General features: G+C 46.8%; 1 protein-coding gene across 1 annotated transcript in view; it reads left to right on the forward strand.

Annotated features, from left to right (window-relative positions):
* Positions 1-16,363, forward strand: part of LOC121855952 (probable G-protein coupled receptor CG31760) — a 76,919-nt gene that overhangs the window by 27,724 nt on the left and 32,832 nt on the right. The window contains 2 exon segments of the mRNA XM_042351171.1: positions 2,510-2,709; positions 9,839-9,995. Coding sequence (XP_042207105.1) covers positions 2,510-2,709; positions 9,839-9,995 — 357 coding nt within the window.

Raw genomic sequence — 16,363 nt, forward strand, 5'->3', positions numbered from 1 at the left:
CACAGCTCCCTTGCCACCTCTCCTCCCTTCCTTCCTTCCTCTCCTCCCTTCCTTCCTTCCTCTCCTCCCTTCCTTCCTTCCTCTCCTTTCGTTTCTCCCCTCCCTCCTTCCTCTCCCTTCTCTCTCTTCCCTCCTTCCTTCATTTCCTCCCTCCTTCCTCCCTTCCTTCCTCTCCTCCTGTCGCCAGTCTCTCATATGGATCAAGTTTTCATGTTGTTTAGTTGAGTGGCAACAGTACAGTGTTGGTTCAGCGTGTTCTTCTGGTAGTCGTGGCAGTTCCATCACACTCGTCCACAATTCTCACTATTTTTTTTTTACTCTACATTTTCCCGCCCAAACAACACCACTTTCTGTGTTCGGACAATTTTTTGTTTTCAAAGTATTTTTCTTATTTTTTCACCATATTTGCTTTCCGTTACATTGTTATTTTTACTTTTGTACAGGTGGAATAATGTTTGTGTGTGTGTGTGTGTGTGAAGCGGCGTCACGGTCAGTTGAAATATTCGTATCTTCAATACTTGTATGAAACTGGGGGACGTGTGTATGTCAAGGGGAGGAAGACGAGACGTGTGATAGTAAAACAAGGGGCGTACCCAGGGGGGGGGGGGTTCCTGATTGCCCGGAACCCCCCCCCCCCGGGCCATCATCAAGACTATTATCCTCTGTGGCCGTCAGAACATTTCTCTGCGAGGTCACAGAGACAATACCAAAGACGTTGCCAGTGATGGGACTGCCAATCATGGCAACTTTCTGGCCCCCCTTGACTTCCGTGTGGAGGCTGGCGACAGGTTTCTGGGTATGCACCTAGGCACAGCAGCCACTAATGCTCTGTACGCATCTTGTAATATCCAGAACCAGTTGATTCACATTTGTGGAGAACAGATACATGACCATATCCTCCAGACGGTTAAACAAAAATTCTATCATAACTGATGAGGTCACTGACTACCTGCAAGGAGCAGCTCAGCATGGTGTTGAGGTATGTTGATCCTAATGACCACATCAGAGAAGACCTGGTGGAGTGTGACAACGGGGTAACTGGCAGAATTATAGCAGATAAGGTAACAACCAGCATCACAGGGTATGAACTTGACATCAACAACCTTAGAGGTCAGGCCTATGGCGGAGCTGACAACATGGCCGGCAGCTCCAAAGGGGCAGCAGCAACCATAAAGGAGACCAACCCCTTGGCCCTCTGCCAGTACTGCTCATCACATGCCCTCAACCTGACTGTTGTTAAGTCCATCCAGATCACCAGTATCAGGAACATGATGGGCACCGTGGACAGGATCTCAACTTTCATGGAAGGACATCCCAAACGTGCCTTGGAGGCAGCTGTCCTGGCGACCCAACCTGAACAAAGGAAACACAAGCTGAAAAATCTGTGGCATACACGTTGGGTGTAACGCCTAGATGCCCTGGAAACCTTTGTGGAGTTACATCCCTCGGTGGTGGCCTGCTGTAGGACACTGTGGGGGGTGGTCCTGGCAGTTGGTCTACAGACTCACCCAGGTCCTGCTGCTCGCCATCACCAGCACAGACTTCATCGTGTCCCTGGTGATCACCAACAATGTACTAGGCTACCTGAAAGGTGTGACCACTAGCCTTCAAACACAGGCCAAGGACATATTTGAGGCCAACAGAGAAGTTAAATGTATGAAAGCCGCACTACAAGACGTCCGAAACAACATGGATGATCACTACACTGAATGGTTTCGTCAGGCAGAACAACTGTGTGAAGCTCTAGGTGTCACACCTTCCATGCCCAGACTCTGCAAACGCCAACGACAACACGTCAGCTGATGGACCAGCTGAATACTACAGGAGAACGGTTGCCACTCCACTCCTAGACCATCACCTGGCAGAGCTGGAGATGAGGTTCACCAGAAGGCCTTCCAAGGACTCAGTGTCATCCCATCCATCTTGGTAACCCTGACACCAGCAGAAGGATACAAGAGCTGGTTGACCTCTACCGGGAGGACCTACCATCTCCTGGCAGTATCAAGAGTGTGGTACACACCTGGCGTGTCAGGTGGGAAAAAAAGTCAAAGAACAGGGCCCCACCGGCCTTCCAACTACACCGGCTCAATAAATCCATGAATATTTTATGTTCGTACAAATTAAATATGCCCCTGACACCCTTCTAGTAAGAATTGTTTCTCTATTGGTAGTGCTCTGTAGTTCACCATGTTGGCTCCTCACCTAGCACAAATAGTTGGAGGGAAAAACTATCCAATTCCTGGGTGCGCCCTGAACACCTTCCCCCTCCCCCATCCCCCCTCCTCCAACTTCCCTTCCCCCTCCCAACACCCGACCATGGAGTCTCTGTTGCATGATTGATTTCGAGTAAAGCCTTGCAATGTTGCAGAGTTATAAAGTGATTTTTCCCCTTCATCAAAGTTTATCTTATTATTTTGTTTCTCATCGTCAACAATGTTATTATGGATCAATCACTGTCATTTTGTTCAGTATACTAAAGTGTTCTTGTCATTGTCTCCCCCTGGGCCAGCTGTCAGAGGTCGCCAATCAGCCGTGGTTCAAGGACGCCTCCAACACCACCAACTTCCAGAACGAGAGTGTGTCGGGCTCCTTGGGCTGGTGGACCTACCCGTACTTCCAGTGTCGGAACAAACGCTGGCTCCTCTCCTACACCGTCCCCATCTCCCACCACCGACCGGCCACGCCCTCTACAACCTCCTCGGGTCTTAGGTCAGTGGTCAGGTTACCTTAGGTTAATGGTCGGGTCACCTCCATCAACACCTTTGCTTGTTTTGTTTTTGCCAGGTGTAACTTTCTTAATGATAGAGGAAGGCTGTGTGTGTGTGTGTGTGTGTGTGTGTGTGTGTGTGTGTGTGTGTGTGTGTGTGTGTGTGTGTGTTATTCTCTCACAGTTCGTCAATCTCCATAATCTCTTTGTCTCTGCTTTACCTCCTCTGTTTCTCTCTCTCCTTCACTCAATCTTCTTTTTTAATAGGCAGTCAATCTTCTCCCTTGCCTTCCCTCACCACCTCTTCCCCCTCCCCTCCCCTTCCTCTCTTCCGCCATCTCTTATTCCCTCCCTTCCTCCCCTCCCTCCCCTCATCCCTACCTACTTCCTCATCTCCTCCTCCTCCCTACCTACCTACCTTTCCTACTCCTCATTTCTTCTTCCCCTCTCCCTCGTCCCTCCCCTTCCCCCCACTCCTTCCTCTTCCCTATTCCCTCCTCCCTCTCTCCTTCCCTCCCTCCTTCCTCCTTCCCCCACCATCCCTCTCTCTCCCTTCTTTTCTACCTTCCTAATCTCTTCTTCCTCCCTCAGCCATTGTCAAGAGGAGTCTAACAAGGTCTTCCTGCAGGGCTGCTCCTGTGAAGCAGTTTGACAAATATAACTTACCCTCGAGCAAGCAAGTTCTCTTAATTCTTGGTGTGTGTGTGTGTGTGTGTGTGTGTGTGTGTGTGTGTGTGTGTGTGTGTGTGTGTGTGTGTGTGTGTGTGTGTGTGTGTGTGTGTGTGTGTGTGTGTGTGTGTGTGTGTGTGTGTGTGTGTGTGTGTGTGTGTGTGTGTGTGTGTGTGTGTGGTCGTAATATACCTACATACCTGTTTTATATACGTGGCAATTAAGAAAGTTCCCTGTAATAATCTTTTGCATATCTTTATTTCTTGTTTCTATATCGCTCTAAGTCTGTTCAACTACCCGCCTCTTCTGACCTGACTAAATGGATGGCTTTAATTTACTCGTAAGGGGATGTTTTAGTTTTATTTAAACAAGTCTGGTTTATAACACAACCTGTAACTAGTTTTTGCCTTAGTTACCCCTTATTTGGTTTTCTTTTAATTGTTTTAAGGGGAGACTTTGTTAAAACATTCATAAACGGATCGGGTTTATAAAATGGTCTCTGGTGGATTAGAGCGTCTTTTTTAAATTGGTCTTAAGAGTATTAGGTCCCACAAGAGATCTCTAAAAATTGGTCTGGTCGGGTCCCTCAAGAGATGATTTTATTATCCTTATCGAGACAATGTTTAAAATATATCCACGTGTTGATGATGACCGATCCCGTCTTCTTTAATAGAAACAGACAGACAGACAGACGCAGAGACAGACAGACACACAGACAGAAATAGACACAGAAACAGGCATAGAGACAAACGAAATGAGCAGAAACAGACGAAGACAAAGACCGAGAATTAAAAAACACAAAAAAAACACAAGAGAAATGAAAGAACTTTAATGAAAAATGAAAGATTAAACGAAAAAAAAATAAAGAAAAGAAATGAAAATGCGTCCCATAGGCCTAATAGACCGAGAGAGAGAATGAACATATAAACACACTATACATAAGGAGGTTACTAATGTATCCAGGTACTGCACTCGACCTTTATCGTATCCTAAAGTGTCAGGTAGGAACTCACAACTGGGCTAACAGGTTGATTGTCCCGGCAGTGAACCAGCGACTCTTAGGACGAGAAGTGGGAGGTGTATCCACTCAGCCACGTCAACGCATTAAGGAGTTTCCCCATGTTGAGGTTGTGTGTGAAGCTTGAAGGTGTGAAGCTTTGAGGTGTGGAGCTTTAGGGTGTGAAGCTTTGGGGTGTGGAGCTTTAAGGTGTTAAGTTTTGAGACGTGAAGCTTTGAGGTGTGTGAAGCCTTAGGGTGTGAAGCTTTAAGGTGTTAAGTTTTGAGACATAAAGCTTTGAGGTGTGTGAAGCTTTAGGGTGTGAAACTTGAAGGTGTGAAGCTTTGAGACGTGGAGCTTTGAGGTCTGAAGCTTCAAGGTGTAAGACTTTAAGAACCGAAGCTTTAAAATCTGAAGCTTTAGGGTGTGAGGCTTTAAGCTGTGTTTTATCCTGATTTGTTAAGCTTTAGGCTCTAGACGTCAGGAAAAGCTTCAAGCTCTTGAGTACCAGAGTATGATGACACGCCAAGCTTTTTATCCTCTACACCTCTTTTCAACAACGTGAGGCTGGGAGCAGTGGGTGGCAGCGCTCATTCAGGGAGAACGCACACACACACACACACACACACACACACACAAGTCGCTTCGTGTAGTGTTCAGTCTTATGGTGTTTACTTTGTTTTCGATGTTTTCGGTATTTTGGGGATATTTCCGTTTTCGCCTTTAAGAAGCTGGCTGGGAAAGTAGCTACCTATTGTGTGGTGGTGGTGTAGTGGTAGTGGTGGTAGTGACGTAGTTGTGCTAGTGCAGTGGTTCTCAACCTTTTTCACTCCATTCCCCCCTTGAGGAATTTTCAACATCCTCGTGGTTTCCTTCATTTTTCTCCCAGAACAGAGAAACAGATAAGTGATAAAGACTAAAGAATGATAAAGAAAGACAGATAAATAGGACAAGAGTTAGAATGGCAAACACACACACACACAGGTAAACATTCACACTCAAGCTAGCAAGCTGAAGTGTACTTCCTGTAAGCAAGAACACGCCTCCTTTGACAAGCACTGCCCAACTTGGAAGAATGAGAATGAGTAGGTCATACAAATTTATCACTAAAAATGTTAGGATTATATAAGTAAAGAATGAGTATGAACTACAATGGCACCAATAAATAAGGAAATAATTGATAAAGGAAGTGTACAAATATTTCACCCACGTAAAGCAGCGACCACATGAATTATGAAACAAAATAAGTAACACCAATTATGGAGTATATTATGCTTGAGTCAAGCTCAAACACAATATATGGTTCAGAGACAATACACTCCACTGTTTTCGTGATGGTATCCGAGCAGACCGAGATCATTCGGTCCTATCACCACTTGCAAAGGGATGACACACGGACACGTACTGAACAAGTCAGTTCAGCAGCTCGGTCCAGCACCTGTCACACAGACAGGGACTGGACCTGTATCTTAAACAATCCGTAAAAAAAAAAAATAAGCGCCAGAGTCTGTATGTAAATATTAAAATTGTATTGTCGTTATGATTAAACAAAATAACAAAAAAAGAATGAAAATTCTCTTCTGCCAAGTCAAAATAAGTAATACAAGTTTTGTTTAATTCAGATTCCCAACATTATTTGGAAGCGTACAATTTATAACAGCTCGACGTGGCTCCCCTAAATTCTTGCCGTGGTTCCCTTGCTAGGTTGAGAACCACTGTGCTAGTGTAATGGTTAGGGTGATGGTGTAGTAGTGATGATGTAGTAGTGATGATGTAGCTGTTATTGTAGTAGTAGTATTAGTAGTAGTATTAGTAGTAATAATAGTAGTAGTAATAGTAGTAGTAATAGTAGTAGTAGTTGTAGTAGTATCACCTCTTACTTGTTTTGTTATTTTTCTTTCTTCTTATCCGTTCCATTCATTCTCTTTCTGTGAGTCACTTCCCCGAGTCCTTTGGGTTCGTCCCCATGCACGACCACAAGCTCTTTATACTGATTAAAACTTCCCATTCATTCATTGTGTGTATCTTCGTAAACACTCTCTTGTCTGCTGACGTCTGTGGCTGCTGTATTGTTCTGCTCACACACACACACACACACACACACACACACACACACACACACACACACACACACACACAATCTCAAAATACTCTAGAAAAAATAGCATCAAAAGTTGCTGCTACAATTAGGGTAATGGTCTGTGTGTTTGTTTGTGTCCATGGTGATCAGAGAGTGGATGCCTGGTGTGTGTGTGTGTGTGTGTGTGTGTGTGTGTGTGTGTGTGTGTCATTATTGTTTGGAATCTTGTTATACTGAAAAGTCCACTATTGAGAGGGCTTCCTGAAAAGTCCGCTATTGAGAGGGTTTACTGAGAAGTCTGCTATTGAGGGCTTACTGAGAAGTTCGCTATTGAGAGGGTTTACTGCAATAAGTTCATCAAGATTAAAGTTTGAGTGCTCGAACGTATTGGCAGATTATCAATATCAGGTTTGGAAACTTGGTAATAAAGGTAACTCTTCTTTTAGCACTTGACAAGAGACCTGGGGCAGTGTGTGTGTAATAATAATAATAATAATAATAATAATAATAATAATAATAATAATAATAATAATTATTAGCAGTTTATTGAAAGAGCATGGCAGCCAGAAGGCTGAAAATATACAATTGCATAATTGGGGAATGAATCACTTGATTTACAAATAATATACAAGTAACATAAGTGATACAAATATGATATATAATAACTAGGTGGGGAGAAGCTCAAACTACAGGGCATTTCAACGTAGTAACAGTGCAAAAGGGTAAGATTGACTGGAGGTGAATACACTGGTTGATTACAAGTTATTGATAAGTTTTACAATGGTTGGGACTGGGCTGTTTTTATAGCGATCAGTTCGTGCTCTTATGGGCTGGATGCGGTTGTTTGTGTCAAACAGCAACTCTCGGACGAGGATCTCGGGTGGTAGTAGGAGCCGGTGTCGAGGATGGTGTAGAAGCTTCTCACCAAATTTGCAGATGAGGTCGTGGTGATGGTCAGTGAGTCGGTCAGTGTGTTGAGCGCTTCTTGATATGTGGAGTAGGAAGGGAGAGAATAATCTTGCATGCCCTCTTCTGCACTTTCTAAGTGTTTACGTTGTGTGTGTGTGTGTGTGTGTGTGTGTGTGTGTGGTCGAGGTTGGGTTGATCAGTGGTAGGGCAGGTAACGCTCCCAGCTCTTCTTCCTTCTGCTCCTCTTTTTCTTGTCCTCTACCTCGTCCTCCTCCTCCTCTTCCTTCTCCTCCTTCCCTCCCTTCCTCCCTCCTTCCTCTCTCCTTCCTCTCCCCCCCCCTTAACCGAGATTAATTGAGACTCGATACTCACCTGTACCAAGACTCCTCACTAGTGGCAGGTTAATTACCACACTACAATTTCTTCTTCCTAACTCTTGTATCTCTTTAAGACTCCACCCCTCTTTCCCCCTCTCCCTCCCCTCCCTCCCCCCCTCCTCCCTCTCCCCCTCCCTCCCCTCTCCCCCTCCTCCCCTTTCCCCCACCCCTCCCCTCCCCCCTCCCTCCCCTTTCCCCACCCCTCCCTCCCTCTCCCCCCTCCCTCCCCTTTCCCACCTCCCCACCCCCTCTCCTCCCCCCGTGTTTTCTTTTCACCTACACCTGAGCGATAATGGGGAGCCTATGACCAATTTATTTCGTTCTTATACCATAGATTGAAGCTGGATTAAACTTTTTTTTCATTATTTAACAACTTTTTCTGGATTATAAGTATCGAGGGCACTTAACACTTTACTTAACAAGTATGTAGTATCTTGAGTGTTGTGTTGTGTTTTATTTGTGAATCTTAAAGCAAAACAGTGGTTCAAGTCTTGTCTATAGAAGAATGTGTTTGTCTGTCTTGTTGTTTAATAAGTTTGTGAGTTTGTTTTGTTACTGGAGGAAGAGTATATTTGTTCAGGTATTTGTGAGTTCATAGGTAAATTTTTGTTGTTGTTTTGTTGTTTTGTTGTTGTTGTTGTTGTTTTGTTGTTGTTGTTTTTTTTTTGTTGTTATTGTTGTTGTTGTTGTTGTTGTTCCATCCCCAACTATGCTCCTCCTCTTCCTCCTCCTCCTACCCTCACCTCCTCCCACCTTCATATTCTCCTCCTCCTCCTCTCCCACCTTATTCTCCTCCTCCTCCTCCTCCTCCTCTCACCCTTACCAAGTACATCTTTTATCTTCAATATTTCCTCGGCATAAATTAAACCCCTCTTTCAGCTACCTTTCACCTCCATCTTTTCACCCTTTTATCAACCTTATTTTCCTTCTCTCCTGTTCCCCGTAACCTACTGCCCCCCCCCCTTCCTTCATACGTAAACAGACCTCTAACTAAAAGTCCCCCAGTTCTAGGGTATGAAAAGAATGCCGTGCTGTTGTCTCTCTCTCTCTCTCTCTCTCTCTCTCTCTCTCTCTCTCTCTCTCTCTCTCTCTCTCTCTCTCTCTCTCTCTCTCTCTCTCTCTCTCATCTATTGTAAAGTTAAATTCGTAACTTTTTGTAACACTGATGATAAATAAGAAATGTCTGGGTATAATTTCAACTTCAAACACACGTTTAAAGGTACTAGTTATTGAAGGTTACTGAAGTGTATAAATAAGACAGTAACACCGACAACACGTCCACATGACCGCTGATACCTTAGAGAAGAGTGTTGGCAACTGGTATATAAATAATGTTATGGGTGATGTCTAGTAACAGGTGACCGACCGTGGATAATAACATTGTTGACAGCACAGTGAGGGAGACAGTTCAGGTGTGGTGTTTACTAAGTATAGCATACATAAGAACAAGAAGAGGCGTAGAGTGAGGGGTGATATGATAGAGGTGTATAAATGTGCGTCCAGGTTAAACAAAGGTGATATAACAAAGGTACTCAGACTATCCAACCAGGAGCGAACTCGTGACATTGGTTTTAAATTAGACAAATTTAGATTTAGGCGCGAAATAGGTAAACATTGGTTTGGAAACAGAGTAGTGGATGAATGGAACAAGTTACCAAATCATCATTAACTCGAATACGCTGGGTAGCTTCAAACACAGGTTGGGTGGATATATGAGCGATAGGGGTTGGGTGTAAACGGGACTACCCAGTATGAGCCAATAGGCCCACTGCAGTTTCCTCCATTCTCATGTTCTTACAGGAATGGTGGAAACTGCGATGGGTCTATTGGCCTCACCTAACACTAAACCTAAACGAACACTAATCTAAACTAACCTAACCCAATCAAACCAAACCCAGCACATCCTATCATAACCTAACTTAACCCCTTCCTCCAGGTATAGGATTAGCGTATTTAATCATCAGGTGTAATAAACTAACGAGTGACAATGAAGGTTAATTACTCCCAGGTATTCCCAGGAGACACAAAAGGTTAACAAAAATCCTTAATGTGACCTCTCAATGTGACCTAATTTTCGTCTTCTTCCTCCTCTTTAACAGTGACCTAGGGATGCTGAGCTTGGATATAGACGTGACCTCGCTTGACATCAATCAGTGTGACCCCCAGGATGACCTCCAGCACCAGCAGAAGGTCACGCCAGACACCCACCTCACCTACTTCCTTGGTACTCATAAGTGCCATAGGAATTCTTCACAGGTGAGTGTATTCGTAACTGAGGCGTGAGGTCTTGTGTACAGCTGATTCTAGGGTTGTGGATAGCTGACCCATAACTCATGTAAGGGACACTCACACACACACACACACACACACACACACACACACACACACACACACACACACACACACACACACACACACACACACACCTACCTGTAATAATGGCGACGTGTCCAGGTGTCCAGAAATATCACAGTGACGTCTTCGTGTTGGGTTTTGTTACGTGAGTCAAGGGAAAAAAAACTTAATATCCCGATGATTTTTTGCTTAGGGTGGAGAGAGGGTTTATATTTACTAGAGGAGGAGGAAGAGGAAAGAGGAGGAGAGGATGGAAGAAGAGGAGGATGGAGAAAGGAAAGGAGGTCACTAAGGCGGAGGAGGAGGAGGAAAGGTGGTTATTAGAGAGGAGGAAGAGGGGAGGAGGAAATGAGGTCAGTTAAGGCGAAGAGGAAGAGGGAAGAAGAAGGGAAGGAGGTTGGTGGGGTTGTTAGAGGGAGGAGAGGAGAGGAGGAGGAGAGGAGAGGAAAGAGCGTATGGGATGGAGGGGTGGGTGTTGAGAGGGAAGGGGGGTTGAGAGGAAGGGGGTTGAGAGGGAAGGGGGGTGTTGAGAGGGAAGGGGGAGAAGAGTTGGTGGTGAAGAAGTAATGAATTATCGAGGGCATCAGCACCCCTCCCATCCCCCCCCTCCCCTCCCCTCCCCGTTGCTGTTGGTGACTCTCTCCAGCTGACGTGATCATTGAGTTGGCCTATCTAAGAGAGACTGACACTGAGACTGACTGCCGCTGCCTGCCATTACCTGATTGTTATGTTCCCGTCTGCCACCACTGCCTCCTCCTCCTCTAATTAGTGATCCTACTTGATTTAACAGGACGAGACAGACTAATTGATGATGGCTTACTTGCCTTCCTCGCCTCCACGTTTTGTTTTGTTTTTTCATTTCTTCTCAGACTTTGTTGGAGTGCTGGCTTGCTGACTGGCTGGTTGACTGGCTGGCTGGCTGGCTGGCTGGCTGACTGGCTGGAGGCTCTTCACCAAACACTGCAGTTAGCATTAGCCTGGGGTAATCATTACACTATTTCTCACTTTATAACTTAATTAATACTGACATGACCTCGAGTGTTCATTGGCCGATCGGGTGGTTTATTTACCTCAAGGTTTTAAATAGTTAGTTAGTTAGAGTCAGTCAGTCAGTCAGTCAGTCAATTGTCTTTGTTCGTCTGTTCGTTTGTAGTGACTGTATGTGCGATGTTAATTACTACAGTATATAGTTTATCCACACACACACACACACACACACACACACACACACACACACACACACGTTGCGACCTTCTCACCCTTCCCTACACACGGTCAAAACACCCTTGACCTTACCTAACCTGACTTAGCTGGACCAGTACCAACCTCAACCACTGCCTCTGTCGGGTGTAGCACACACCTCTATCAGTGCTCTGGTCCCCTGCTGCCACTCCCACTCAAGCACAGAGACCCCAAGCATCAAGACCCACTGATTGACGATGGAACACATCCCTGACTGAAGTACTCAGCGTGGATGACGTGGAAACCAAATGGATAAATTATACCAACACCACCTCACCGAAGCTCACCCACCACCTCTTCCCCCGAGAAGTCCGTCAGATCCTCACCCAGCTGACTCTGGCCCTGATCACACCTCGGATCAAGCATTCATGCAACAGAGAGACAGAGATTTCATCCCCAATGACCACATCCGCTACAGGTCACTTCTTCTGCAACAGAGTCATCCGCGAAATACGCACTGCAAAGAAGTCCCATCACCCAACCAAATTACAACACCTGAAGCAGACCAACATCAGTCAATGGTATGGTAAGCTTAAAGAACCTGTGGACTAAAACAATAAGACACACCCTCCCCCTTCCTTAGCCATCTCACTAATAAAGCTGACGCAGCTGAGCAAACAAATAACCATTTTCGCTACTATATGCCAGACGCTCCCACGGCTTGACACAACCACTCCCCTGCTTACCTACCAGCCCCCCCTTCCCACTGATCTAGTAGAGGAATTTGACGTAGCAAAACGCCTGACAAACTAAAATTAAAACGCTCTACCACCCCCATTGACTTACCAATGAAACTATTCAAGGAGTTCTCCCCGAGCTTGCTAAACCCCTATGCTCCATCATCAATGCTTCTCTCAGTCAAGCCATGCCCAGCTGACTGAAGACCTCTTATGTATCACCAGTGCCCAAGTCAACCAGCCCACAATCCTTAAATCAGCTACGACCTATTGCAATCACCCCAATACCCAGCCTAATCTGTGAAAGTTTTGTGTTTGACTGGGCTTATGCTGATATTGCAGGAGCCGTAGACCTCAGCAATTTGGCAACATGAAAACTTCCTCCACCACTCAATGTCTTGTCAGCTTTCTCGATTACATATGTACCGCCATCTCGAGAAACGAAAAACGTCTGTAGCTGTCGCCTTCATTGATTTCACTCAAAGCGTTCGACCTAGTCGACCACAATATAATCATAAACAAAGCTACACCTCAGCTTCGGAGAAGTCTCATACCATGGCTTACAGACTCTCAGTGACCGACGCCGTTGCAGTTTCCGAGGGGCTGCCCACCTTTCAGTCACTCACCTGTGGCGTCCCCCAAGGCACCAAGATGGGACCACTGCTTCCTTTATGCTCATCAATGATGCTCCCAAGAGAAGCCCCCTGCTCGCTGGAAATATGTCGACGACTCCACCCATTGGACTAAAGGCCAATTCCGCTCCCAACTATACCGCCCTTTCAGGATTTATTGAACAGTCTCCAAAACTGGGCCACCAACAACCATGTCACCATCATCAAACGCACAAGACAAATGTTATGCACATCAACCTCCTCCGACATTGTCCCACCTCCCTTCCCATTACCCTAGGTCCGAACACACCTGTGGCCAGATTCCACGGTGAAGCCTCGGCGTCACCATAGCAACAAACTAAATTGGAAACCACACGTCAGTGAAGTTGTCAAATCCTCCAGTTTCCCCACCTCCTCCGCCGACTCAAGTCCCCTCGAGTTCCCCTGAATTCCGAGCTTCCTCTCATAGTGTTACATCAACATCTCATACTTCCCAAGCTCACCTATGCCTCCCACCTGGTCTCTCCCTCCCCAAATGCCACACAACGTAAAACACCTAGAAAGTGCAAAAGAGTGGCACATGCAAGATTATTCTCTCCCCTTCCTACTCCACACATATCAAGAAGCGCCTTCAACACACTGACCCGGACTCTTACTGACCATCACCACGACCTCATCTGCAAATTTCTTGGTAAGAAGCTTTCATTACACCATCCCTCGACACCGGCCCCTACTACCACCTGAGATCCCCTGTCCGAGAATTCATTGCTGTTCGACACCACAACCGCATCCAGCCCATACAAAATGAACTGATCAGCTATAAGAACAGCCCAGTCCCAACCATTGTAAAAAATTATCAATAACATGTAATAAATCAGTGTATTCACCCTTGTGTAAACACTGCTCCCTACACCGTCACTATGTTGAAATGAATTGGTATTTTGAGCTGATCCCTATCTAAGTTACTTATATGTCTTATTTGTGTCACTTATGTCAATTTTGTATATTATTTGTAATTCGTAACCCATTCCCCAAATATGTAACTGTATATTTTCAGCCTTCTGGCTGCTGCCTTTCAATAAACCGTTAATAATTATTATTATTATTATTATTACACACGGGTTAGTACTAGCAGTAACGAGTGAGTCAATATTGATCTGGCCATGAGTGTACACATGAGCGTGATAGAATGGATGTACACAGGAAATTAATAATGTATATTTGGGTGTAGTTGTGGTGTACAGGTGGTAACGGAGAGGTGTACAGGTGGGTGCACAGAGAGGTGTACAGGTGGGTGTAACAGAGAGGTGTGTGGTGTACAGAGAGGTACAGGTAAAAGAGAGGTACAGGGGTGAATGAGAGTAGGGGAGAGACCAGGCACCACACCCGCATTCTCCATTATTCTGTAGAGGCGGAGGGGAGGGAGGGAGAGGGAGGGAGGGGGAGAGGTGGAGAGGGAGGAGGGGGTGGAGAGGGAGGGAGAGGCGAGGAGGATGTGGGGGATGGTGCCATGGTGAGAGGGAAGGAATGGTGCCATGTGTAGTGAGAGGAAGGAATGGTGCCATGTGTAGGAGAGAGGGAAGGAATGGTGCCATGTGTAGTGAGATGGAAGGAATGGACCCATGTGTAGGAGAGGGAAGGAATGGAAGGTAGTGGGAGAGAAGGATGACCCATGTGTAGAAAGGGAAGGAATGGTGCCATGTAGTGAGAGGGAAGGAATGACCCATGTGTAGTGAGAGGGAAGGAATGGTGCCATGTGTGGTGAGAGAGGGAAGGAATGGACCCATGTAGTGAGAGGGAAGGAATGGTGCCATGTGGTGAGAGGGAAGGAATGGACCCATGTAGAGAGGAAGGAATGGTGCCATGTGGAGTGAGGAGAGGAAGGAATGGTGCCATGGGAGAAAGAAATGATCCAGTAGGAAAGGAATGGTTCCATGTAGTGAGAGGGAAGGAATGGACCTAGTGGAGAGGGAAGGAATGGTGCCATGTGTAGTAGAGGGAAGGAATGGATCCATGGTGAGAGGAAGGAATGGTGCCATGTGTAGTGAGAGGGAAGGAATGGACCCATGTGTAGTGAGAGGGAAGGAATGGACCCATGTGTAGTGAGAGGGAAGGAATGGACCCATGTAGTGAAAAAGAACCACACACACACACCAATATCATTGCCTGGTGGAGAAGCTAACTGCTGACCGCTCCGACATGTCCCTGGTGATTGGTGGAACGCCTCGATATGTCCGGTGATTGGTGGGACGATCCGACGCCCTGGTGATTGGTGGAACGCCCGATAGGCCCTGGTGATTGGTGGAACGCCCGATATGGCCCTGGTGATTGGTGGAACGCCTCGATATGTCCCTGGTGATTGGTGGAACGATCCGACATGTCCCTGGTTATTGGAGAACGCCTCGATATGGCCCCGGGATTGGGGAACGCCTGATATGGCCCTGGTGATTGGGAACGCCTGATATCCCGTGATTGGTGAACGCCTGACATGTCCTGGTGATTGGTGGACCGCTTGACATGTCCCGTGGTGAGGACCGCCCTGATATGTCCCTGGTGGATTGGTGGACCGCTTCGACATGTCCCTGGTGATTGGGGAACGCTTCACATGTCCCTGGTGATTGGTGGAACGCCTCGATATGGCCCTGGTGATTGGTGGAACGCCCATGTGGCCCTGGTGATTGGTGGACTGATATGTCCCTGGTGATTGGTGAAACGCCTCGATATCCCGGTATTGGTGGAACGCCTCGATATGTCCCTGGTGATTGGTGGAACGCCTCGATATGTCCCTGGTGATTGGTAACGCCTCGATATGGCCTTGGTATTGGGGAACGCTTCGACATGTCCCTGGTGATTGGATGCCTGACATGTCCCTGTGATTGGTGGAACGCCTCGATATGGCTTGGTGATTGTGGAACGCTTCGACATGTCCCTGGTGATTGGTGGAACGCTTCGACATGTCCCTGGTGTTGGTGGAACGCCCTGATATGGCCCTGGTGATTGGTGGAACGCTTCGACATGTCCCTGGATTGGGGAACGCTTCGACATGTCCCTGGTGATTGGTGGAACGCCTCGATATGGCCTTGGTGATTGGTGAACGCTTCGACATGTCCCTGGTGATTGGTGGAACGCTTCGACATGTCCCTGGTGATCGGTGGAACGCCTCGATATGGCCCTGGTGATTGGGGACCGCTTCGACATGTCCCTGGTGATTGGTGGACCGCTTCGACATGTCCCTGGTGATTGGTGACCGCTTCGAAGTCCCTGGTGATTGGTGGAACGCTTCGACATGTCCTTGGTGATTGGTGGAACGCCTCGATGTGGCCCTGGTGATTGGTGACCGCCTCGATATGTCCCTGGTGATTGGGGACCGCTTCGACATGTCCCTGGTGATTGGTGAACGCTTCGACATGTCCCTGGTGATTGGTGGAACGCCTGATGTGGCCCTGGTGATTGGTGGACCGCCTCGATATGTCCCTGGTGATTGGTGGACCGCTTCGACATGTCCCGGTGATTGGTGAACGCTTCGACATGTCCCTGGTGATTGGTAGAACGCTTCGACATGTCCCTGGTGATTAGGAACGCTTCGACATGTCCTGGTGATTGTGGAACGATCCGACATGTCCTGGTGATTGGGGAACGCCTCGATATGTCCCTGGTGATTGGCGTAGAACGCCTCGACATGTCCCTGGTGATTGGTGGAACGATCCGACATGTCCTGGTGATTGGAGAACGCCTCGAT

Source organism: Homarus americanus, unplaced genomic scaffold (genome assembly GCF_018991925.1).
Source record: "Homarus americanus isolate GMGI-L3 unplaced genomic scaffold, GMGI_Hamer_2.0 scaffold19117, whole genome shotgun sequence".
NCBI classification, from domain to species: Eukaryota; Metazoa; Arthropoda; class Malacostraca; order Decapoda; family Nephropidae; genus Homarus; species Homarus americanus.